Source organism: Melanerpes formicivorus, unplaced genomic scaffold (genome assembly GCF_026170545.1).
Source record: "Melanerpes formicivorus ecotype bairdi unplaced genomic scaffold, bMelFor1.0.p_v2 SCAF_18, whole genome shotgun sequence".
NCBI classification, from domain to species: Eukaryota; Metazoa; Chordata; class Aves; order Piciformes; family Picidae; genus Melanerpes; species Melanerpes formicivorus.
The window spans coordinates 4101569-4126346 of NW_027142370.1; the positions used below are offsets into that span (position 1 = coordinate 4101569).

The window sequence follows — 24778 nt, forward strand, 5'->3', positions numbered from 1 at the left end:
CCAACACAAACCAGTCTGGGACTCTATTCAATTTTCTCCACCATTTCCAAATGCTGAGAAGATTTCCCCAGTATCACTGTCTGCCATCCAGGACTTGTGACAAGGAATATTTGGACAGGTAAGATTTGGCAGATATAATTTGCACAAGTCTGCAACATAAAACCCCATAAAACCAGGGAGATCTTTTGGCCCAAGAGCACAGACTTGCACAAACCCATCCGAACACGAGGAGAAACTTCTTTGCTGTTGAAGGTGCTGGAGCCCTGCAGCAGGCCACCCAGAGAGGTTGTGGAGTCTCCTTCTCTGCAGAGATTCCAAACCCACCTGGATCCTGGGTAACCTGCTGTGGGTGACCCTGCTGTAGCAGGGAGGTTGGACTGGACGACCTCCAGAGGTCTCTTCCAATCCTGAGCAATGTGGGATTCTGTGCTCCTGGTGTCTGTGTGTGTGTTAGCACACGATAATATTTCTGGCTCATGATGCTGCCCTGCAAACACAAAAGCCTTTAACATGAGAACAAGGAGTGGCCAAGGAGATCTTACTGGTCTTTACAAGCACTTTGCAAACCCTGTTTAAACTGGGATTAAAGTGAGGGCTTTACACAGCGTTTGGAGCTAAGTATCACCAGCTTCAATACCGTGGCACCGAGAGATGAGCAAACGTTTGATGTGTGCTCCGAGATGGGTTTTAACCAGCCTTGCAAAGTCATTTTGGATCTTCAGGCCATATTCAGCTTCAGTAGGAAGGAAAAAAAAATGTATTTTTTTTTAGTTACAAACAAAAGAGCAGAGCCATGCATTACAGGGCTGGGTACTTCATCTCTGCTGTTGGCTGCTGTTCCCAGGCTCCAGGAGTGCTCATCACTCACCTCCACACAAACACCTTCACTAAAATTAAGATGAAGCATGGCAACCATAAAGTTTAGCAAAGCACTGGGTGGTGGTTTTTTTGCTCTTTGTCATTTACTTGTGTTCCTTCTGACACATTCAGTTATTTAAAACACCACTCACACCAATCCCTCATCCCCCAACCACAGTGGGAAGCTCGGTGCTCCTCAGTTGTGATTTTTCTTCATTACTTTCAGCAGACACTTGAGTTTTTGCTATAACCAAGTAGTTTTGATGTGTCAGTGAGCAGAAGACACAGACAGAAGCAGAGGATGAGAAACCAAAGCTCTGCAGGGATGACCTGGGATCCCCTCTCATGCCAGGCCTGGGGACAGAGCTCCCAATCTTTCCTGGAACAGCATGAGAAAATCCCAAAGAGCAGCTCAGGCTTGCACATCAGCAGCAGTTTGCATAGGAGGTTGCAACCCTTGGCAAAGCTGTGGAGATGCTGAACCCCAAGTGAAGCTAGAAGCACAGCCAGCAGGTCAAGGGAGGTGATTCTGCACCTCTACTCTGCGCTGAACCCCACCTACAGTGCTGGGTCCAGCCTGGAGTCCTCAGCACAGAAAAGACCTAAACCATTCTAAGCCAAAAGAAAACTTCCCTCCCCCCAGAAAGGATTTCCAGCCCCATTGACAAAAATTTATGAGGAGCAACCTTCTTGCCCGCCAAGCAATGGTCAGATCAGCAGGCATGGAGGTACCTAAAGGGTTACCCACACCTACAACCACCACAGCTAAGACGCCTGCCCCGGTGCTCGCATTCCTCAGTCCAGCCAGGCTTGCCTGAATAAAGAGTGAGTGACAAGCGACACCGGGAGGGCGTGAAGAGGAGCAAATGATTGAGATGAGCTGTCAAGTTAATGAGCTGAACGCATGGAAGATGGGATGGAAAAAGTAATTTAATCATCAGGGTTTGACAGCACAACAACTCTGCTGAGTCCTTGCCGCGACAGCAGTCTCTAAGTGGGACTGCAGGACGCTCTTTGTGAGTGCTTTCTCAGCTCCTCGCAGCGGAGATCCAAATGATGAGCACAGGAGCAGCTTCTGGCTCAGCCTTTCCTCCTCCTTTCTCTTTCACACAAGATTTGGCCGGGCTCAAAACTTTTTTTCAGGTGCAAAAGTGCAGAGAGTCTTTGAAACCTCTGAAGCTGCATCTCCTCATGCCAGCTGAGAGCCTGACCTTTTATTTCCATTCTTCTTAAGGTTTAAAACCATTCTGCTTCAGAAACCACTCAGGTCTTTCACCTTAGATTTAAGGAGATACAAATACCTTACAGTTTAGATCTTATATTACTGGATGACAGACAGAAGCATACACAGGTCTGGGGTTTTTCCACAGGTAAAAAGGTAATTTTAATGCACAATGCAGGTATTTTAATTCATTTCCCCCCTTATGTTTACTATGAGAAGGCTTGGAGGTGCCACAGGGGTTTAAATCATTGTTCTAAATGCCTGTCTAGAGAAAAGATGGAACCAGCACAGATGACCAGCATCTCCTTGGGCACTAAGATTTAAAACCCTTCCAGAATTTATGGGTTTCAGACTTATTTATGAGACTGAGGGTTATAAAGAAGACTGAAATAAGACTGAGTTCAGCCTTACAAATAGGACTGAACCTTATAAATAAGAGTGAACCTAATCCTTTCCTGCCCAAGCCCTACAATCAGAGCAATAGATGCCCCCTTAGAGTAGCTCCTTGCAAGATCAGCAGAGCCTTATGAACATTAATTTTGGACTATCTGCCCAGAAATGCAGTGCAATATCTGCTTGATAAGCAGCTGCTGTTCACAGGAGGGAAAACCAGTGCCAGGACACTGATATATCACCACTAATAAGCTGCTGCTGCAAGTTGAAGAGGTTGGTTGTATTTGCACTTGGGCTGGTTTGGGCTGGCAGATATCAAGTACCCCCTGACACCACAGCATGACCATCTTGGTTCTTCAGCACTTATATATGGCAGAGGTTTTTTCCCCTCCTGGTTGACTTTTCAGCTTTCCCACAGTGCTGGTAAGGAAGAGCCCTGACTTGCCCCATGCTGCCTGCTCAGCTCACCAACACGTGGAGGCCAGCCCGCACTGGACGCGTTTTCCACCAGCCCCATCTCCCTCCCAAAATCATTAACTGCACCACCCCTGGCAGCGGTGTCAGGACATGTGCTTTGGCACAGAGGCTGAGCAGGATGCCTCTGAGATGTCAGCCCGAGACGGGGCTGCTCCTAGAAAACCCCAGGATCAGAGGAGCCGCCGCGCTCGGCTGGGACGGCTCCGACCTCCTGCTAATTGCCCTGCTGGTGCCTGCGAGTGTGTGGCGGAACCGGTGGCACTGCCCAAGGCCCTCCTTGTGCCCTCGCCCTCAGAAGTCACAGCTCTGTCATGATCCTGGCCGCCAGCATGGCTCCCAACCGGCTCAGTCCCTGCCTGCACATCAAAAACATTTCACCCGCCCAGACACTGCGGTTCCTCCAGATCAGGAGAGGCTAAGAGCTGGAGCTGTTCAGCACGGAGAGGAACAGCATGAGAGGGAATCTGATCAATAGATAAAGGGTGGGGAGATAAGAGGATGGGGCCAGACTTATCAGTTGTGCCCACTTGACAGGACAAGGCACAAACTGGAACCCAGAAGGTTCCACCTGGAAGCTTCTTTCTTTTGAGGGTGCCAGAACACTGGAGCAGGCTGCCCAGAGAGGCTGTGGAGTCTCCTTCTCTGGAGAGATTCCAAACCCACCTGGACATTGTAATCCTGGGCAAGCTGCTGTGGGTGACCCTGCTTTAGCTGGGGGGTTGGACTAGATGACCCCCAGAGGTCCTTTCCAATCCACGTTATTCTCACACTGTAAGTGATCAACCATGAAATCACAGAATCACAGAATGCTTTGGGTTGGAAGAGACCTTTAAAACTCACCTAGTCCAACCCCCTTGCACTCAGCAGGGACATCTACAACTAGATCAGGTTGCTTAGAGCCCCATCCAACCTGACCTGGAATGGTTGTAGGGATGGGGCTTCTCTCACCTGCCTGGGAAACCTGTGCCAGCGTCTCACCACTCTCAGCATAAAAAAACCCAAACATCTATTTTCATCTCTGCTGGGCAGCAGATGGAAGCCTCCAGGTTCCCAGGAGGATTGGCAGCCAGCAGAGGGAAGGTGAGCAGGGAGGCTCCGGAGCCAGCCCTGCTCACGGTAGCGTTTGTTTGGAAACAGCCAATCTGTTAACAATTAGGGAGAGGAAACGCTGAAAGGCTGCCTCGTTAATTAAGGAACTTGCTATCAAAGGACTCATTAAAAGCTACTGAAATGGAATGGTTGTTAAAATAAATACCCATTAATCTTCATTTGCAATCAGGAACATGCTGCTACTACCCACCTCGTGCTGGGGGGGGCGGGGAGAGGGGGCTCCTCAGCACATATTGGTGGTGGCACAAGCTGGCATTGGCAACCAGATAGAGGGTCCCAGAAGAGACCTGAGCAGGTTGTCCAAGGGACACCATTCCACTGTGTCACAGGAGCACCTCTGTCTCCCTTGAGGAGTAAGACATTGGTGCTTCCCGGATTCTGCCTGGCCAAAACTAGGTGGTCGCTGAAATGCAAGCGAAAGTCCTCTGGTAGCACCAAGAAGAGTCCCACCAACTCCCCAAAGAATTGATAGAGCATCTTCATGGAGAACAAAGCCTGGCAGGCTCCAAAGGGTCTCAGGGGGTTCCCACTTTTTTTTTTCCCCTACCAACAGAATTCTTTTCTAATCTGCAAGAAGCATTTGGCTTGATGTGATTAAGGGGTTTGAGAAGTGGGCTTCACACAACAGAGAAGTGGGCCAAAACACTTGAAACTTCTCAAAATTAAATGGCCACTTTGCTGTGAAGCCCACAAGCTGCCCCAGTGAGCTTGCTGGCATTTCCAGTTCATGAACCAACCCTGGTGGACTGTTTTGCAGAAGATGGAAGCAGGATGCTGAGAGGGGATCTGGTCAATGCTGATCAACAGCTAAAGGCCGGGGGCAAGAGGCTGGGGGCAGACTCTTTTCAGTGGTGCCCAGTGATAGGACAAGGGACAATGGGCACAAACTGGAATGCTGGAGGTTTGGTCTGGACACGAGCAAAAACTTTGCTGTGAGGGTGCTGGATCCCTGTCTCAGGCTACCCAGAGAGGTTGTGGAGTCTCTTCTCTGGAGAGATTCCAAACCCACCTGGACACAATCCTGGGCAACCTGCTCTGCATCACTCTGCATTAGCAGGGAGATTGGACAAAACGATCTCCAGAGATCCAACCCCCACGATCCTGTGATTCTGGTCACACAATAGCTTGATTCAAGAGACAGTCTTCCACCACTGAAACATCTCAGGTTCACCATAGCAACCCTGCGAAGAGCAGCACCTCAAATTGGTGCCAACGAGTGCAATTTCAAGCGAGGTCTGTCTCGTGCAAAGACCCACTCACCTGGAAAGCTGGCAGCATCTGGAGAGTGCAAAGAGAAACCTGGAAGAGCAACTGGGAAGGGCAGCCAACCTGGAAGGCCACCATCCTCTGAGTGAAGCTTTCAAACTCAGTGCTTAAGTGGCTCCCTTGCAGAGGTATTGGCAGAAGCGGGCAGGCTGTCGTTTCTGAAGCAAGCATTCACCACTCATGTGCTATTTTGAGCATGAAAGGGAAAACCAGCTGCCACAGACACAGCAGCAAGACAAACACATGGCACAGCTGAACTCCCAACAGAAGCTTAGAGGCAACCAGACAAATAAAAAAATAAGGGGGGAGGGGGGGAAGCAAATACAGCAATTATCCTCACCACACAGAAACAAACCAGCCGGCTGCACCGACCACTGCAGCCTGCTACAAACCCCCTCCAGTGCCTACAGACGAGGAGAAACTGAAACAGCCTGCTTGTGTGGAAGATGCCCAGGGTCAACAGCTGAAGGCTGTTTTGGCTGAAGCTGGTGGGAGGTTGAAGGTTCAGCAGAAGTCACAGCAGGGTGGTGGTCACCGCTCTGAAAGTGCCCAGTGATGTTCTCATCTTATTTCATTCTGAGTTTAGCTGGGGTTGGATTTCTTTGGTCTTCAATCAAACAACACTGAATTTATGGAGTAAGCAGCTCCATGGCAAGGTGTTTCCTACACAGGCATCAAGGTGCTTTGGCACTACAAACTGCATCTACTTGCTTATGAGCAGGAGCAAACAAACCCAACAGCAAAAGCACAACGCAACCAGGATATGAGAGGATCCAGGATACAAGCATGCAAAGGAACAGGAGAGGTTTCCCTTCTTTGCCCACACTGACTCAACAAGCCACATCCACTTTACTATTTCTATTTAAGAAAGGAAAATAAATAAATAGAAGGAAGGGCAAGGGGTGGGGAAGTACCTTAGGAAACAGTTGTTAGGACTGAGCATGGGGCAGTTTCATTGAAGCCTTATGGAGGCTTCACAAACACACACCACAAGGCAGAAGTGTTCTGGAGATGCTCTTAAAACATCTATAACATGAAAAGAGTTGGGTGCAGAGGCTGGTGCACCTGAAATGAGCAGTGCCTGTGTTGGAGCATTCAGCTGCTGTCTTGACTCATGGAGGCCAATGGTATTAAGCACAACAAGGCTAAGTGCTGGGTCCTGTACTAGGGTCACAACCACCCCATGAATGCTCCAGGATTAGTGCAGAGTGGTCAGAAAGTGCCTGGTGGAAAGGACCTATGGGTGTTGATCAACATCCATCTGAACAGGAGCCAGCATGTGCCCAAGTGGCTATGAAGGCCAGCACCATCTTGGGATGGATCAGCAACAGTGTGGCCAGCAGGACCAAGGCAGGGATCATCCCCCCTGCACTTCGCACTGGGGAGGCCACAACTCAAATCCTAGGTTGAGTTTTGAGCCCCTTCTGACACTGCAAAAACTCACCACAAGACAGGGAGGTTGAGAGGTCAGCAGTGAAGGACCTACAAAACTCATGCAAAACCCAAAACACATGGACAGAGCAGGTCCTGACAGCTCAAACTGCTCCTCCTTTGCCCAGAAGGTATCTTCACAGTGTGGCTCAACACCTCTGGCCCAGCAGCAGGAGAGAACCCTAAACCAAACTGCACCCCTGACAGAACTGTATTAACCTGGAGCTTTTGACTAGCCATGGTTGACAGTTTGGCAGCATCTCCCAGCACTGAATTCTTAATTCTTGCCACACAGAAGTGCTTCAGAGGAAGCACCACAAGGAACAGGAGCAGCAGCCTAAGAAAGGGCAGTACTGTAGGTTCAGTGCCACACCCAGGAGAGGACAGCAACCTGTGGACCTGCTGGGCAGGCTTGGAGCAGGCAGAGACTTGATGCTCCTGAATTTTCCACTCCTCCCATGCTTCCCATGTGGGTCTCCACAAAGATCATTCCTCTCTAAGAACATTAAGATCTTGTAAACAAGAGGTGCCAAGGGAAAACCATGGTGCTCCAACAGTGGTGACACCTCAGCCTGTAAAGGAACTAAAGCCATAAACAACTTTCCTTCAACTAGTCTCTGCCTGTACACAAGAAGCATAACCAGCCCTGATTTTTCTCAATCCTAGCTCACAGAATCACAGAATGATGGTGGTTGGGAGGGACCTCTGGAGATCAAGTACAACCTCCTCTGCTAAAGCAGGGCACCCACAGCAGCTTGTCCAGCATCACAGTGTTCAGGTGGGTTTGGAATCTCTCCAGAGGACACTCCACCACCTTCCTGGGCAGCCTGCTCCAGGGCTCCAGCACCCTCACAGCAAAGTTTTTCCTCCTGTTCATGTGGAACCTCCTGGGTTGCAGTGTGTGCCCCTGGTCCCTTGTCCTGTCACTGGGCACCACTGAACAGAGTCTGGCCTCATCCTTCTGCCCCCCACTCTTTAGCTATTGATCAGCATTGATCAGATCCCCTCTCAGGTTGTTCTTCTCTAGGCTGAGCAGCCCCAGGTTTCTCAGCCTCTTCTCATCAGAGAGCTTCTCCACTCGCCTCATTCCTCCTTAATGCACCCAAGGACACCATTTGCCTTCTTGGCTATAAAAACACATCACTGGTTCATGGTGAACTTTTTGTCCAGCCGCACTCCCAGGTCCTTCTCCACAGAGCTGCTTCCCTGCAGGTCAACCCCTCACCTATACCAGTGCAGGAGGTTATTCCTCCCCAGCTGCAGGACCCTACACTTGCCCTTGTTGAATTTTGCCATCCTCACACAGATGAAGGCTCTCTCCTGCTCCACATGTCCTTGGGTTGAGACTTTCTGAGTTACATGACACAAACCAGAGCCATGGGCTGACCGTGATGGGAGCATGCAGCCCCACAACTGGAAGGAAGGACAGAAAAAAATAACCAACTCAAGGACATATTTCATCCTCCTCTTTTGTGGCTTTTGTTTTCTTTTGTATTCGCTTTGGGAATAACATTCTTTCCATTGGGAAGAGCCTGATTTTCCACTAAATACAAAGCAGCTGCCATTTTGGAAACAAAAAGTTGATTAAATACAGATTTTTGGAGGTTTGGGGGTTTTTTCCCCCCCCCTCCCTGATGTTCAAGGAGGTAGAACCACACTTCTGTCTGCTGATTTATCAGGGCAAAGCATCTGCCAGCTGTGGCAGAAAGAAGACTTCCAGTGAACTGAATCACTTCATCTTTGCTGTAGAGTGTTGTAAGTGTAAGCTGATGTTAGAAACAATGTCATCTGAGGAAAAATGACATCAATATTAGCAACCATTTCTTCCCCAAAAGGGTTTTCAAGGCCTGGAACAGGCTGCACAGGGCAGTGGTGGAATCCCTGTAGAATCATAGAATTGCAAGGGATGGAAGAGACCTCAAGGATCATCTAGTTCCAACTCCACCACCTCACACTGGATCAGGTTGCTCAGAGCCACATCCAGCCTGGCCTTAAAAAATTCCAGGGGTGAGGCTTCCACCACCTCCCTGGGCAACCTGTTCCAGGGTCTCACCACCCTTATGGTGCAGGACTGCTTCCCCATCCCTGGAGGGGTTTCAAAGCCACGCAGATGTGGTGCTGAGGGTCATGGTTTAGTGGTGCCTTGGCAGTGCTGGGTTGGACTCAACGATCTCAAAGGTCTATTCCCATCTAAACTGTTCTACGAAAAAAAGGGGAAGGATCTGGAGGCTTGGAGCACAGCACTCTGCCCTCATCTCCAGCACACTGCCATGAAGAGCTTCTCTCCCTTCAGACACATCTGGAGGCTGCAGACTCGTGCTTACGCAGATCGCTGCTGGCCGGGCTGCGGCGGAAGGGCCGCACGTGGCTGTGACGTCTGAGCACCCACGGAAAGGCAGCTCACACACCACCGAGAGCACAGATGGGGAACAGACAGGAAAAATCCATCAGCTCAAAACTACCAACCACCCCCACCCGCTCCAGCTCCACCCCGTCAGCCATCAACACCCAGTGCAGGAGTATTTTCCCTTCCAAGCAGAGCTGGTGAGCCTGGAGAACAACAGCCTGAGAGGGGATCTGATCAATGCTGATCGGTATCTAAAGGGTGGAGATCGAGAGGATGGAGCCGGACTCTTCTCAGCAGTTCCCAGTGACAGGACAAGGGGCAGTGGGCACAAACTGGAAGCCAGGAGCTTCCATTTGAACAGGAAACTTCTTTGCTGTGAGGGTGCTGGAGCCCTGGAGCAGGCTGCCCAGAGAGGTGGTAGAGTCTCCTTCTGTGGAGAGATTCCAAACTCACCTGGCCATTGTGATCCTGGGCAACCTGCAGTGGGTGGCCCTGCTTTAATTAGATGACCTCCAGAGGTTCCTTTCAACCACATCAATATCACTCAACCACCTTATCCGTTCTGAATGATGAGCACAAGCTCCCAAAGCTTTGCTGTGCAAACTCAATTCAAACGAGCTCTCCACAGGGACCCCAAGTGACACTGCATATGAAGGCTGTCCATAGAGGTAGTAGCTGCTCTCTTCTCCCAGGCAGCCAGTACCAGAACAAGAGGACACAGTCTCAGGCTGTGCTAGGGGAGGTTTAGGCTGGAGGTCAGGAGGAAGTTTTACACAGAGAGAGTGATTGCCCATTGGAATGGGCTGCCCAGGGAGGTGGTGGAGTCACCATCGCTGGAGCTGTTCAGGAGGAGACTTGACAGGGTGCTTGGTGCCATGGGTTAGTTGGTTGGGTGGTGTTGGATGATAGGTTGGATGTGATGATCTTGAAGGTCTCTTCCAACCTGGTCTATTCTATTCTATTCTATTCTATTCTATTCCTGGAAGCATTCCAGGTCAGGTTGGATGGGGCTCTGATCAACTGATCTCCTTGCAGAGGTCCCTGTTGACTGCAGGGGGGTTGGACTAAGTGACTTTTGCAGGTCTCTTCCAACTCAAACTATTCTATGATTCTATGGCTTCCAGAGGTCCTTTCCAACCTCAACCATGCTGGGATTTTCCTGAATAACTATAGGAAAATTTCAGCCTCATGTATCCAAAATAGGAAACACAAAACCTAATGGGCACATCTTGGCTCAGCCACCTCCTATGAAGGCTGAAGAAGTTGATTGTGGGAAGGTGGGGCTGCTCCAGGGTTTCCTTCCATGGGTAGGTTATGGAAGATAGTGGGGAGCTTTGGAAGCAGATGTGGTGCTCACTGACATTCCTTTGTGCATTCACCACTTAAGGAGAGCCTGACAGGGCTTCAGATTGCCAGTGGGTAAAATAAGAGGAAAACATCAACTTGAAGAGCCTGCTGTGCCACTCAGATTCAGTACATGGTGGTGAAGCACCGGATTTTAACTGTATTTGGGGGTTTCTGGAAGGCACTCATTGGAGCTCTGGTGCAGATTCCTCACATCAAGCATGGATTTTTTTGCTGCCAAACAACCTGCACCTCACATCTGACTCTCTGTGTACAGAGGTGCATGCAGAAGTAAGCAGAAAACAGCTTTCTAAATCTAAGTCTGTAAAATAAACCTCCAAGCCAAACATGCCAAGGTGACTCCACAAAGGGAAGCAGCACCTAGGGAAGTGGGCACACCCTGGTTTAAAGGATTTATGGGACTAGGCATTGTAGTATCAATTACTTTTCAGTGCTGAAAGCAGAGAAGAAACCATGTAATTACAAGATAACTTGGCTTACCCAGATTGTTGTTAACTACTGCTCCCAGGTTAAGCAGAGGTCAGCCTTCTCCCCAGCCAGCAAAGCTAAATCCACCATCTCTGAACGCTTTGCTCCTTGTTTTCAAGCCACCATTAGTTCTTGGTTTTTACCTCTTCATTTTGTTAAGTGTTTGGGATATTTTGGAGACTCTTGAGAAGACCAAGGCAGTAATGCAGAGCCACAAGACTGCAGCAGCACAGGACCACACAGCCATGCAAGTACTGCTCCGGTCAACAGCCCATTTTCTCCCCACCAAGGCAACCTCATTTGAAGGGCCCAATGTTCAGGGCAAGCTGGGTGGAGCAAGCTGTCAAGAGACACAGATCATCTCTGGAGAGCAGAGGAAGCCCCCTGAGGACCATAGAGGGAGGGGTTTGGATGCTGTTCATGCCCTGTCCATGCCTGCATCCCAGGAAAGTCACTTTTTCAACACCTGTCCGTTTCTACACCAAGAAACCTCCACGATTAGCCACGACGAAGTCATTTTAAACTCAGTTACAGCCAGCCCATTGTCCTGTGTAAAAGCATAGACTCTTCCCCCACTCCTGCTACTTTGTGCAGTCAGATTGTTGTTCTTCACTCTCTTTTAGACAGATTAGTGATTTACTTCCACCAATTAATACAAACCACCGAGAGAAGGGAAAATTAGGGGGGTTAAAAGGAAAATTAGAGCCCGTTGCAGTTAAAAACAAAACCCAAGAGCAAGCTAGCAAACTCCCACCATATAAAGGGATTACTCCACTCCTGACCCTTTCCAGGGGACCTCCAGGTATTATTTTTCATTGATTTACCTTAATGAAACTAATGCACCCCTCTCCGTAGGAAGCTGACTCCATAGCTGTCTAGGCACTGGATTCAATTAAAGAAATAAATACATCTGGCTTCGAAATGGCCCAAAGTCCTTGAAAAGCCAGAGGCAATCCCAGTTTCTGCAGCTGTCTCTCTTTGGGTACGCCCTAAGGATATCACGTAGGATGGTGGACATTCAACACCGCTCCTGGAAGCCCGAAGCATCCCTCGCCTGCTCCCCGGCAGCGCGGGCAGGTCCCACAGCCCTGCCAGCCGCCCTGCCACGGCTTTGATGGAAGCTGGCCTCAAATTGCTTTAACAAGGCTCTTTCTTTTCCAGAAGCTGGAGTTGATTTGAGACCTCGATGTTGACTTAGAAACCCCCAGGTGCCCAGAGCCTGTAAATACTCAAGGCTTAGCTATGCTCAGTTTCCAGGAAAAGGGGTACAAGCATCCAACCGCGGCACGGAATATCAATACTGCCAGGGCAGCTCAGCATTAAAATGAAGAGCAGGGGTTAAAGGTGGAAAAGCAGAAGCTGGGGTAGAGGCTACGTCTCTGCGCCGGCTGCATCTCACCACCACGTCTAGCAGGGTTGCACCAACAAAAAAAACAGAACTGAGGCAGGCTTTGCTTGCCCGTGCCCTGGGCTGGCAGCCATGGGAACAGAGGAAACAAGGTAGCTCCGGAGCACTTTGTTTGCCATCTCTCCACGGAAATGCTGCAGCTTTTTCTCCAGCACACAAAACAGGCAGAAATGACAATTAGAGAGGTTTGTTGAACGAGAAGGCAGGTCCCAAAGGTCTGCTTTGCTTTCTCGGTGCTAACTGCCCCTAATCCAATCAGAGAGACAGTAGGCATCAAGAATCTACACTGGTTTATGCATAAAATACTGCTCTCTACTGTACTGTCAGGAGGGAAGGCCTAGTGGTGCAAGCTTCAGGTTGGAGTTCTTAGACCAGGAGGAATATGAATCTGGAAGCCCTCTGCTGTGAGGACAGGTTGAGAGAACTGGGAGGTTTCAGTCTGTAGAAAGCTGCAGGGAGACCTTCTGGTGGCCTTTCAGTACCTAAAGGGGCTGGTAGGAAAGCTGGGGACACTTTTAGCAGAGCCTGTTGTGACAGCAGAAGGGGTGATAAGTTTGAAACTAAAAGAGGGAGCTTCAGACTGGAGAGAAGGAAGAAATGTTGTACAGCGGGGGTGATGAGACACTGGCCCTGGTTGCCCAGAGGGGTGGTAGATGCCCAATGGCTGGACACATTCCCGGTGAGGTTGGTTTGAGCTGTGTACAACCTGCTCTGGTTGCAGATGTCCCTGCTCACTGCAGGGAAGTTACACTACATGACTTTTAAAGGTCCCTTCCAACCCAAACCATTCTATGAATCTCTGCAGGAAGGTTGAACAAAACACAGGGAGTGAAGGGAAATTTTCTACAGATCTTCTCTCTTTCAAGCAGAGGTTGCAGATCTCACCATACTGTCCCTAACAGGCAATTCCCCATGGCCGCTGGACATTCAGGGAAAGGCCACATGCTCCAAAAGCAACAATTCAGCAGTGCTACTGACACTGCATTCTTGAGAGCAACCTGCCTGGGAGGAAGCCACTTCTCTTGGTCTCTCGTTTATCCCACTGATTTAAACTTCTACTTAACCTTTTCCTTTCCTCCCTTCCAAGACTTAAGGACCTTTTCTCGTTCAACACACCCTCTAACATCTGAGGTGCAAGCAGAGCAGACCAAACGCGCACGACACGCAGTCTTGTACTCACCGACATTGTAGAGTGGACATCTACATCCCCCTACAGAGGACAACACAGGGAGTTCAAAGTCAAAGGCAGAAGAGAGCAAAGCAACAGTGAGAAAGGCAGAGAGGCTCAAAACAGTTATCATTCCTAGGTGCCTACAAGCCATCGGTGCTCCCGACGAGGCACTGCCTGCTCGGCACCTGGCAGGGTATCACAGAAGGCAAAACGTGGATTCCTTGAACGTGGCCTAGGGAGGATGAGGAGGAAATCAAAGTACCATAAGACCAGTTTGACTGCTGTTAAACATGTGCTGCCAGTCACCATCCACATGCCTCAGGTCTTCCACCTGTGATGGGTGCCATACTCTACTGAGTTTGAGGACACAAACTGGAACCCAGGAGGTTCCACCTAAACTTAAGGAAAACTCTTTTTCCTGTGAGGGTGCTGGAGCCCTGGAGCAGGCTGTCCAGAGAGGTTGTGGAGACTCCTTCTATGGAGAGATTCCAAACCCACCTGGACACTGCAATCCTGGGCAAGCTGCTGTGGGTCACACTGCTTTAGCAAGGAAGTTGGACTGGATGATCCCTAGAGGTCCCTTCCAACCCTAGCATTCTGTGACCCTGACTGACAGCAGGGACCAGCTCATGTCAAACTTGCCCACTGCTTCCAAAGGCAAGGGAACGTTACCTGAGCACAGACTCAAGCAAATCTGAAGGTGTCTTTGGCGCTCATGATGGTTTTATGACAGTTATTTTTCACTTGGGTCCCTCCCAACCTGGTCAAGGCTGTGGTTGGTGCAAAGTTCAAGGCATTTTACTTTTAAAATGTTACAGAGGGATTTTCCTTTTTAAATAAAAGCATAGGGAAGTGCCCTGTGAAGCTGTGGAGTCACCACCCCGGGAGCTATTTAACACGTGTAGAGATGTGGCACCGAGGGACAGGGGTCAGCGGTGACCTGGCAGCGCTGGTTTACCAGTCGGGCTCAATAAGTTTAAAAGCCTCTTCCAACCAAAATGATTCTGTGATTCTATGCAATTGTTTTCTTTAATAACAAAAAAAAAAATTAAGAGAACAAAACTTCCAAGGCTCCTTCTACCAAAGCAAGAGCTGCTGCTGGGGCCGGAGTATTTATTTGCAACTGGGAAGAGATGCCACTAGGGGAAATCAGGCAGAAACGTGGCAGGCATTTGCACAGCCCCAGCTGAAATCTGTGCCTGCCATCTGGCAGAAATAAGCACAAAAGGAATAATGGGGGAAAAAAAAAAACAACCACAAAAACACACCACCAAAAACCAACCCCCCCCCCCCCAAAAAAAAAACAAACCCCAAACCCTTCTGCAAAAGAGTTCAGCCTGAACTGCTCAAGACAGCGCAGGGGTTAGAGTTTGTTCGATCGCTGAAAGATTGCTTCCCCTTCCCGGGTCAGCTTCACCTCTTGACCTGCCCTGATTACCTTCCAAAGGAGGTTATCAAGATACAAGACTAACAGAGGATTAAAGGAAACTTAAAATAAAAACAAAACACACACCCCCCCCCCCCCCCCAACTCTGCTCCCCTCCCCCAAGAAAACATCCTTGCTTTGTTAACCTGACAGTTCACCGTAGGTGTTGACACAACCCTCCATCTCCGAGCAGCTTAATGTCAACAAATCAGTGTGTTTGGAGTAGCCCTGTCAGGGCGATTTACATTAACTTGTCTAACAAGAAATAAAAACAACAATCAGCCATCAAAGACAAAAGGGCTTTTTCAGTCATTCTCTTAAAAGTATTATGCTGGAAATGTTCATTTTTTTGGAGGCCATGGCCCTAAACTTGCTGAAAAATAGAAACCATCTTTTTTTTCCCCCCCTCCTCCTTCTGCTTCTACTTTTTTTCAAACTAAAGAACCTTTTTTGGTTTTTTTTTTGGGTTTGGTGGTTTGTTTTTTTTTTACCCTTTAAATAAAAAAAAACCCAACCAAAACACCCAGTATTTTCTTTTTAAAGGAGGCCCCCAAGCACCCCCTGCTAATAAGCTCAGCAGCAGTAACTGACTCTCCCTGGTTAACACAGGAATGGGGCAGCCTCGAAGCCAAACGTTAACTGCTGCTTTGATTTCCACCAGCGTTGCTATTTGCTTGGAGACATTTTGGGCACTCAGAAGAGAATTTTCGAGTTGTGGCTCTAAAACCACCATGAAAATGTCATGCAGCAGTGGTATGCACCAAAACCTCCCCTCGCTTCGCCGTGAACTTTTCCTCCCCCGCGGCACACGCTGTACCCGCCAAGTGTGACCTTCCGTGGTGGGGCTTGGTGTCCTCAAGGAAGATGCAAAAAAGCAAATGGATTCCAGGGATTCCTAATATCAAGCAGTTTCCATCACATGCAGGGGATCATGTGAGGATTTCCAGCCAGCAGTGTGCCCAGGTGGCCAAGAAAGCCACCAGCAGCCTGACTTGGGTCAGCAATAGTGTGGCCAGCAGGAGCAGGGCAGGGATTGTCCTCCTGTACTCAGCACTGGAGAGGCTGCATGTAGAATACTGGGTACAGTTTTGGGCCCCTCACTCCAAGAAGGACATTGAGGTGCTAGAGAGTGCCTGAAGAATGGCAATGAAGCTAGTGAGGGGTCTAGAGCATAAGTCTTGTAAGGACCTGGGGTTGCTTACCCTGGAGAAGAGGCTGAGGGGTGACCTTCTGGCTCTCTACAACTCCATGAAAGGAGGTTGGGGCTGGCTGGGAGTTGAGCCCTTCTCCTAAGGAACAAAATGGTCTCTTCCACCCCAAACTATTCTAAGATTCTACAGCCTTCAGGATTCTACAGGTCCCTTCCAGCCTCAGCCATTCTGGGAATCCTCCCTAGTCAACACAGGGAAAACTCAGCCTCATGTATCCAAAAAGGGAAACACAAAACCTAATGCTCAACTCTTGGCTCAGAGTCACCTTTTAGCTCGCTCAGCATCTCTGCTCCTCTTCAGCTCCTCTCCAAAACATTGATTTGAGTCGACCAGACCCTTCAAGGCCATTTGATCTGCCTTGCAGCAAGCTGGAGCCTTGACCCCAGGAAGGCTTCCTGCAGAGGAGCAGCCCTGTCCAAGACAATGGGATTACTCACCCCCGCCAGGCTAAGGAGCTGCTGCATTTTTGCAGGCTCAGGACTTTCAGGTCTGTTCTATTCCAAGACAGCCCTTTCTGTTGGTGTCATTTTAGCACAGTAACCATCGACATGACAAGGCTGAGTTTTCTTTGATCAGTAGCTGAAGGTTTTTTTCTGGGTGTAATTACTGTCATGACAAAAGGCAGCTGATCCTGCCACTACTCATCTCCTAAGACTGTCACTCTGCCCACAGTGTTGCATGGAGTCTGTGGATGCCCCAACCCTGGAAGTGTTCAAGGCCAGGCTGGAGGAGGCTTCGAGCAACCTGGGCTAGTGGAAGGTGTCTCTGCCCACAAGCAGGGGGTTGGAACTGCATGATCTTTAAAGTTCCTTCCAACTTAAACTATTCTATGATTCTATGAATGAGAAGATGCTGCTGGGATCCCTTAATTAAGGATGTCCTGCCAAGGATGGTGCAGTCTCTTGCTTTTATTTGTGAGCCACATGTGATAATTCTGTGATAATTTTACAGCTGGGCCAGGCTGCAAACTCATTTCAAACAGTGCAGCAACTGCTATTGGATCACAGCACTGTAGTGTTGATGATGTGGGCTGGATCTGGACCAGCAGAGCAGAATCAGCTCTACCTTGCCACCAGCAATCCTGCAATACTCTCTTTTTGTTCTAGCTCACCCTTTTTGGAGGTAGTTCCCTTCCCCCTTGAACTGCTCTCACTCTTTCCTTTCACAAATGAAGCTCACCTCACACTATGGGTGCTTTCACAAACATCTCTCTCGCTTTTCTACATTGCTTCAGACAGATGTGGGCTTCTACACTCCTCATCTCCTACCTTTCACTTAGCTAAGTGCAGAAATGTTAATGTGCTTCTAAATAAGCCACTGGAAAAGGCCCTTGAACCCTACAAGAACAAACCAGAAGACACCAAAGAACTTGGGTGCCTTCCATATGTACCTTCATTCTTCCTGACTTGCTCTCACCCACCACTGCTTGCACAGGTAAGTGACAGCATCATCACAGCACTCCTCTAAAGGAAGAAACTCCAAGAGATATAAAAACCACCAAGGCCCATGTCTCACACACCACTGAACCTGATCTACAGCTTTAAAAATCAGACAGCAGCATCTGATTGACCTGCCTTGGCTGCAAACAGCCTTCTCCTCAGCTGGGTCCTTTCTAATCCACTTGTAGAAGAGAAAAGGTTGCTCTGGTCTGTCTTGGTCCTTCTCAGACTGATTAGCTGTCCTCCCAGTCTCCAAAACAATTCTGACTCACTCAAAAATAACACAATAATATTTAAGAAGATAAATTGCTGCAGGTCAACCTCATAGATCATGGCAGGCATCTCTCTTCATCCTCATCTCACCTGCCTGCCATGCCTGATACTCTGGTGCAGAGACCAATCTCCCAGTTAAACTCCATTTGTGATGGATGAGGAGTGGAAGTGGTCTCCAGATGACAAACCACACCTGTGCAGTCACATCTCCTTTCCTCATGGAGAAATCCAGCAGGAGAGGAATCCAAAGCTTATATCAAAAGGATGGAGATCAAGAGGATAAGGTCAGACTCTTCTCAGCAGTTCCCAGTGACAGGACAAGGGACAATGGGCACAAACTGCAACCCAGGAGGTTCCACATGAGCAGGAGGAAAAACTTTGGTGTGAGGCTGCTGGAGCCCTGGAGCAGGCTGCCCAGAGAGGTTGTGGAGTCTCCTTCTCTGGAGAGATTCCAAACCCACCTGGGCATTGTGATCCTGAGCCAGCTGCCATGGGTGACCCTGCTTTAGCAGTGGGGGTTGGACTGGATAATCTCCAGAAGCCCCTTCAACCCCCACCCCCCCATTTCCTGATTGTGTGATCTGAATTTGCTATTAGGACAAATACAGTGTTCAGTGGATTTGTGATTTCAAAACACCTGCTGACTGCAGGTACTCTTCAGCAGACAGCCACAGAGCTCAGAACAAATGTCATTTAGAAGGGAAAAACCCAAAATGTTTGAGCAAAACCAAAGCTCCCTAATGGTTCCTATTGGTTCCTATTCACTGAGACACTACTCAGCCAACTGCAAACCCAACATCAAATACATTTTTGATGGCAATATCAGCATAAACACAGGCAGATTTTAGACAGCAGAGAGAAGAAAGAATAAGCTGCCTTCCAACAGAGCAACACTGAGGTCAGTCAGCCAGTGACAAACATTTGGGAATGTATCTGCAGCTCAAATAACAGACACTGCTCAGCTGGGATCTACTCAACAAAACCCTGAATGTCCGTTAAGCATGCCTAAAATATAGGTGGCCAGTGAACTATGGTCTTGGTTCCACTGGAGAGAATCCAGTGGAGGCTACAAAGATGCTAAGGGGACTGAAGCATCTCTGTGAGGAGGAAAGGCTGCGAGCGCTGGGGCTGTTGAGCCTGGAGAAGAGCAGCCCCAGAGGGGATCTGAGCAATGCTCAGCAAGAGCTAAAGAGTGGGAGGCAAGAGGATGGGGCCAGACTCATTGGAGTGGTGTCCAGTGACAGGAAAAGGGGCAACAGGCACAAACTGGAAGGTTCCATCTGAACATGAGGGGAAAATTATTTGCTGTAAGGCTGCTGGAGCCCTGGAGCAGGCTGCCCAGAGAGGTTGTAGAGTCTCCTTCTCTGGAGAGATTCTAAACCTTCCTGAACATTGTGGCCCTGGGCAAGCAGCTGTGGGGTGACCCTGCTCTAGCAGGGGGGTTGGACTGGATGATCTTGAGAGGGACCACAGAGGGATTCTGTGATTCTATGGAGCAAACTTCTGGTAGCACACGAAGCACAGATCGGTTATTTCACACGACTTGACAGCTCAAGGCCTCATTTCCATCACACCCCATAAAGCTTGGCCAACCACAGCTTCAAGAGCAGCACTGGGTGGCTCTGTGCTCCCCAGGTGGGAGAAAGAAAGGCAGGTGTGGGGGGTGGCTCACCGGCAGGTGGGTGAACACAGCGAAGGTGCTGCGCAGAAAGCCAATGAGGTCCACAAGGTAGTCGCTGGCCTTGCTGCCCGGCTCCATGGCCATCCAGTCGTAGTCTGCCAGCTGCAGGAATTGGTCTATCTTCTGGTTCAGGTTAGTGTAAATCTCCTCCTCAGCAGCGTGGCGGGCGTCCTGGCGAACAAGAGTGTGTTACAGCGGATGGAGGCTCCACACCACAGCTCTACCCAAGGAGCAGCGCAGGAGGCCCACCCAACTTTAGCCCTAAAGGCAGCACAAGGCAAAGCACCTGCAGGCAACCCTCAGATTAACTCAGACTGGTGGTTCCAAGTGTCACCAGGTCAATGGTAGGAAAAACAGAGCTGGTGTCTGCCTCTGATGCAACCTGGAGACCAGGAGAACGAATCCAGTGCAGGATGGGAGAGAGATGAGAAAGGCATGTCCCATCAGGAAAAATCTTGAGACCCACCAAAGTGTCTGCAGGTGTGGGGTGCAGGAGGGTCACAGAGGAGCCTCCCTGCCAGAATAAGGGTAGGAAAACTCAGCCCCCCAGGTGGAATAGGGAGATGATGTCAGAAAAGACAACAATGGGCTTCCCTGGGAGTATGGGGGCTCAGGCTCCTGCTGAGTTATCTCAGGGGCAAACCTCACCTAACCAATTCTCTACTACCACTGGTGTCCTCAGAACTGCTCCTATGTCCTACCCTCCACCCATGGGACACCCCTGTGGCCATCTGACCATGACAACCCCACAGCTGACCCAGCTATGGCCTTAAGATTTCCTGTCAAGTATCTGGGTGCACACCTCTGGGTTATCATGTAAAGATTTGAAGACTAGGAAGTTCAGCAGTTCCTGCCAGCCCTGGGGATAATGCTAAATGGAGTGGAAAGATACAGAAATGTAAGGTCTGAAAAATCTCTCCTCCTCTTGGGTCAAAGAGGAAGTTTACATCCATGCCCAGATGTGTGTAACACTGTGCAGTGCCCAAGCAGCAACATGAAAACATCATTTGGAAATGCCCCCAGATCAGGCTTGCGAGGAGAAGCTGTTTACTCCTTTAGATAATAAAGAAGTTGGGGCTGCAGAAGTTCATGATCTCCACAGAAGTAATGCTCTGAAGGACAACCCCAAAGCTGCTCTGATGGTGTAAGCTTCCCAGGATATGAGAAAATCAGCTCTGAGCCCAGCTGAGCTTCCTACATCCATCCCCACACGGCTCTGAAAGCAGACACTCCCCAACCAACCCTCAACAGCAGCTCCCCCGAGCTGGACCCACTACAGCCTTCTCACCTTGAAGGTTGTGGTCCCATAGAGTTTTGTAGTGTGGACAGTTTCTGGGAGCACATTAGTGATATTGGTGATGAATTCCTCTAGGAACTTGCAGGATTTCTCCAAGTGGGTTGTATTTATAATAATCTGTACAAGCTGCAAAGGCAAAGAAAAGGTTTTCAGCCATCGGGCTCCTGAAGCCAGGTACGTGGCAGGTTAATGGGTGCCAACTTCTAAGACCTTCTGACAGGAAAAGCTGATGCTGTACAAACATACTAAGCCTTGCTACATGCTCTTCCCCTTTAACAACATCAGAAAATTAAATAAAAGGTAATTTGGAAGGAAAAGCATTTCCCATGACAGTCACTAATACCACCAAAGAAGATTTCCTCTTAATGCCTTTCCTGCATTCAGCTGTCAGGCAGGGCTCACTTCAGTGCAGCTCAAACACAACAGGCTGTCTTGACTTGAGCTAGCACATAACCAATTCTGCCCAGGGATTTGACTTCTCAGCTCAGGCTCTGCTCACTGAGGCACTTTCTGCAGCTCAGGGCAGGGTTGCACAGCCAGGGGCTGCTCCTAGCAGGGAGAAGCTGATGGGGAGAGCTCCTGCCAAGGGCTGGGCTGCAGAAAGGCTCCGGCTGAGACTTGCTCCTGGGCACACCAAGAGCACTGCCACATCTTGTGTGCCACCCTGGGGTTCAGAAAGCCAGAGGGAGGAGCAGCCAGGACAGGTGACCCTCAACTGACCAACAAGGGATTCCATCCCATGAACATCACCTTCAGGAGAAAGCTGAGGCATCACCAGGGTCATGCCTTTTCTTCAGGGGCCAGTGTCCCCGGAGGACTCTCTCCTTTCTGTCTTCAATCCCAATATGTGTGTTCCTGAATCCAGTTCCTGACTCTGGTTCCCATCTGAGTCCATCCTGAGACTGCCCCAGCATCAGTGGTGACAATGTTGCCATCACTGCCATCAGGGGTTGGGTTGGATATTGGTCTGTTTCTATTTGCCTCCATTTCATTTGATTGCTCTCATTTCCATCCCCGCTGATTCAGTTTCTTTCCCACCCCATCAGTGTCTCCCTCTTATTCCTTTTCTCTTCCCTTTGGGAAGGCAGAGGGGCTCGTGGAGGGCTTCTGTCACTGCTCTTGTGACCAGACCAGCCCTAACCCTTGACAGGTCTATAAAAAAATATTATGTCAAGTCACAAGTGCTTGGTCTGCTAATGAACCCTAAGTAATCCAGATCTTGAGTGACACCAAGCAACATCCCACTAAGGCAGTAATAAAGAGGTCACAAGTTTTCCTTTTCCAAGGGTGGTGTGGGTGACCAGCAGACCTCACCCTGCTGTCTCCTGCCTTATCACATCTACCATTAGCTGCAATTTTCTTAATGCTGTCTCCTCAGCTGCCTCTACACACCACTATTTTGGGACAGTGTTAACAGCTGGACCTGATGATCTCACAGGTCTCCTGCAACCAACACAACTCCAGGATTCCACAGTTCTGTTAAACACAACTACAAAGTAAAAGCCTCTGCTGAAGTCAACCAACACAATCCAGAGCAGGACAATGCAGGCTTCCAGTTTAGGCTCACTGACTTGGAAGCATCATCAATTCCTCGAAAAGATCACAGAATCATCAGCTCAGCAGATTGTTTGGGGAATGGACAGCGCTGCATTCCTCAGTATGCAGCCCTGGGAGGAGCAGGAGGGAAGAGGAATCTGCCCCTAGGGAGCAGAGAGATTCCAGACTGTGAGATAAAGGGCTGAGGAAACATCATGTGTGAATAAATACTGCTGTAAATGCACTCAGCTCTCCAAAACTCAGCTCCACAGGCTATTTAGTGTCCAGAGAACAGGACACATGTCCACAGTACAGTCAATTACACAACTGCAGCTGTATTAATATCCCCTCATTTAGCAACAGCACACAGGGCTCCCACTGAGGTATCCATCCTGCCCTGGATCCCACATATGTTCCCAAGCATGCATCAAGCTTCTCAGAAACCTGACTTTGTGCCCCAAAATAGAGTTCATACTGTAGTGATGTGTTGAAATAATCTCCTACATCATCTATATGGGGACCACTCTCCCCTCCTCTCCTGGCTCACACCTGGTTCTTCTCCAGTACTCCCTGAAGTCCTCTTACCCACCACTTTAACTCAGATAATGCTCTGAATATTCAAACCAAGAGCAATCTTAACAGGAACAGCAAAACAGCTTCCTCTTTCCAACCATACCTGCCTTTGTAGCAAGGCTGTGAGGTCCCAGCATTGTTTTCCAACCTCCTATTTTATAATCACGCTCCAAGGCAGCATCTCTAAAGGTGCTGTAAAGATCTCCAAGGGATGAAACCCCCTTTCTGCCACTCCTGCCCTAGAAAGGGGTCTCTGAGAAGCTGCATCTCACCTCTGTGAGCCCCACGTTCTTCCTCTTGATGACGTTCTGTAAACAGTTGCTCAGCGTCCGGGTCAGCAGCAGATTGGTAGATTTTCTAATCATATCATCAACTTCAGTGGAGCTGGAAAGCAGAATTTAAAGAGAGAGATGCAAAATGCCCTAGGAAAAATCAATCATTTGGATCCTTCATCAGCCAGTCTCCTCCCCAGCCCTCCACCACCTACCGAGCACCATGAGCTCACATCCCAGAGCCAGCCCTGTCCTGGGACTGATCCCCAGCAGCGTGGGCAGCAGGTGAGGGAGGGGATCCTGCCCCTCTGCTCTGCTCTGCCCCCTGGCTGGGGCCAGGTCTGGAGTCCTCAGCACAGATAGGGACCTGTTGGAGTGGAGCCAAGGAAGGCCACTAGAAGCCCTCTGCTGTGAGGCCAGGCTGAGAGGATTGGGGTTGGTCAGCCTAGAAAAGGGAAGGCTCCAGGGAGGCTTCTGGTTTTCACTGCTTAAAGGAGCTGATCAGAAAGCTGGGGGCAGACTTTTATCAGGGCCTGTTGTGAGAGGACGTGGGCTGATGGTTTGAAACTAAAAGAGGGAGTTTAAAACTGGATAGAAGAAAGGAATGTTTCACACTGAGATGGCGACACTGGCCCAGGCTGCCCAGAGAGGGGGTAGAAACCCCATCCCTGGAAGTGTTCAAGGCCAGGCTGGACAAGGCTCTGAACAACCTGCTCCAGTTGCAGATGTCCCTGCTGACTGCAGAGGAGTTGGAGTAGATGACTCTTAAAGGTTCTTTCCAACCCAAACCATCCTCTGATCACGTATGGTCATCTGTGCACCAGGTACAGGAGCTGACACAATCTATACCAAAATGCCAACAATTTAGGCTGTTCTCTGCCTGTGTCAGTGAGGGAGGGGGACTAACACAGGCTACACCTCCATCCCTAAGCCTCTCCTCTTAAAAGGGGGGCTGGTCCAGCATAGGAAAGAGCTGCCCACAGCATCAGCACCAACCCATGTAGCCAAGGCACTACCCTACACACAGCACTGGAGTTCAGCACACAACAGAAGAAGGATCAAAGACCTGCAACAGGGAAAAAACCAGAACAACCCCCCAAAACATCCCCCTTGTTGCTTTGTCTTTATCCAGAGGAGACTGGAGGCTCTTGCAACATGTTTGTGCTTTGCCAGGTGGTTGCAACTGCAGCACTGCTGCAGCTTGGAAGTTTGGCTTTCTGCTGAAGTGTTCTTCCAAGGTGCACCCCATCAAGGTGCAACCTCTCCTTTCTGAGGCAGGTTTTTGGAATCCTACCCCAACACAGGCTCCTTTGATGTGTCATTGGCCCTGCATTAGCCCTGACACCACAGGGCTTTACCTCTGGCAGCACAGTGACAGGCAGCTGAGGGCAAAGAAAATTCCCAAGTGGAAGGCTGAGCAGCGTTAATAACTTCAAGGCTGCCGGTAAATCAAGCCTGTGACCTTTTGCTCCTTCTCCTGTTCTACCTGACAAAAGGGCCAGATTACAAAGCAGTGGAGGTGGAAGGTGTCCCTGCCCATGGCAGAGAGGGTGG

General features: G+C 49.5%; 1 protein-coding gene across 6 annotated transcripts in view; it reads right to left on the reverse strand.

Moving 5' to 3' along the window:
* EXOC6B (exocyst complex component 6B) overlaps positions 1-24778 on the reverse strand; it is a 281602-nt gene that overhangs the window by 82021 nt on the left and 174803 nt on the right. For 3 of the 6 annotated variants that reach the window (XM_068149412.1, XM_068149413.1, XM_068149410.1), the window contains 4 exons: positions 23225-23336; positions 20835-20969; positions 19538-19717; positions 13526-13555 (listed from right to left, as the gene is read on the reverse strand). In XM_068149412.1, the coding sequence (XP_068005513.1) occupies positions 13526-13555; positions 19538-19717; positions 20835-20969; positions 23225-23336 (457 nt within the window). Of the gene's footprint in view, positions 1-1762; positions 2135-13525; positions 13556-19537; positions 19718-20834; positions 20970-23224; positions 23337-24778 lie in introns of those variants that run through there. The other 3 variants (XM_068149414.1, XM_068149411.1, XM_068149415.1) reach the window with 2 other exon arrangements.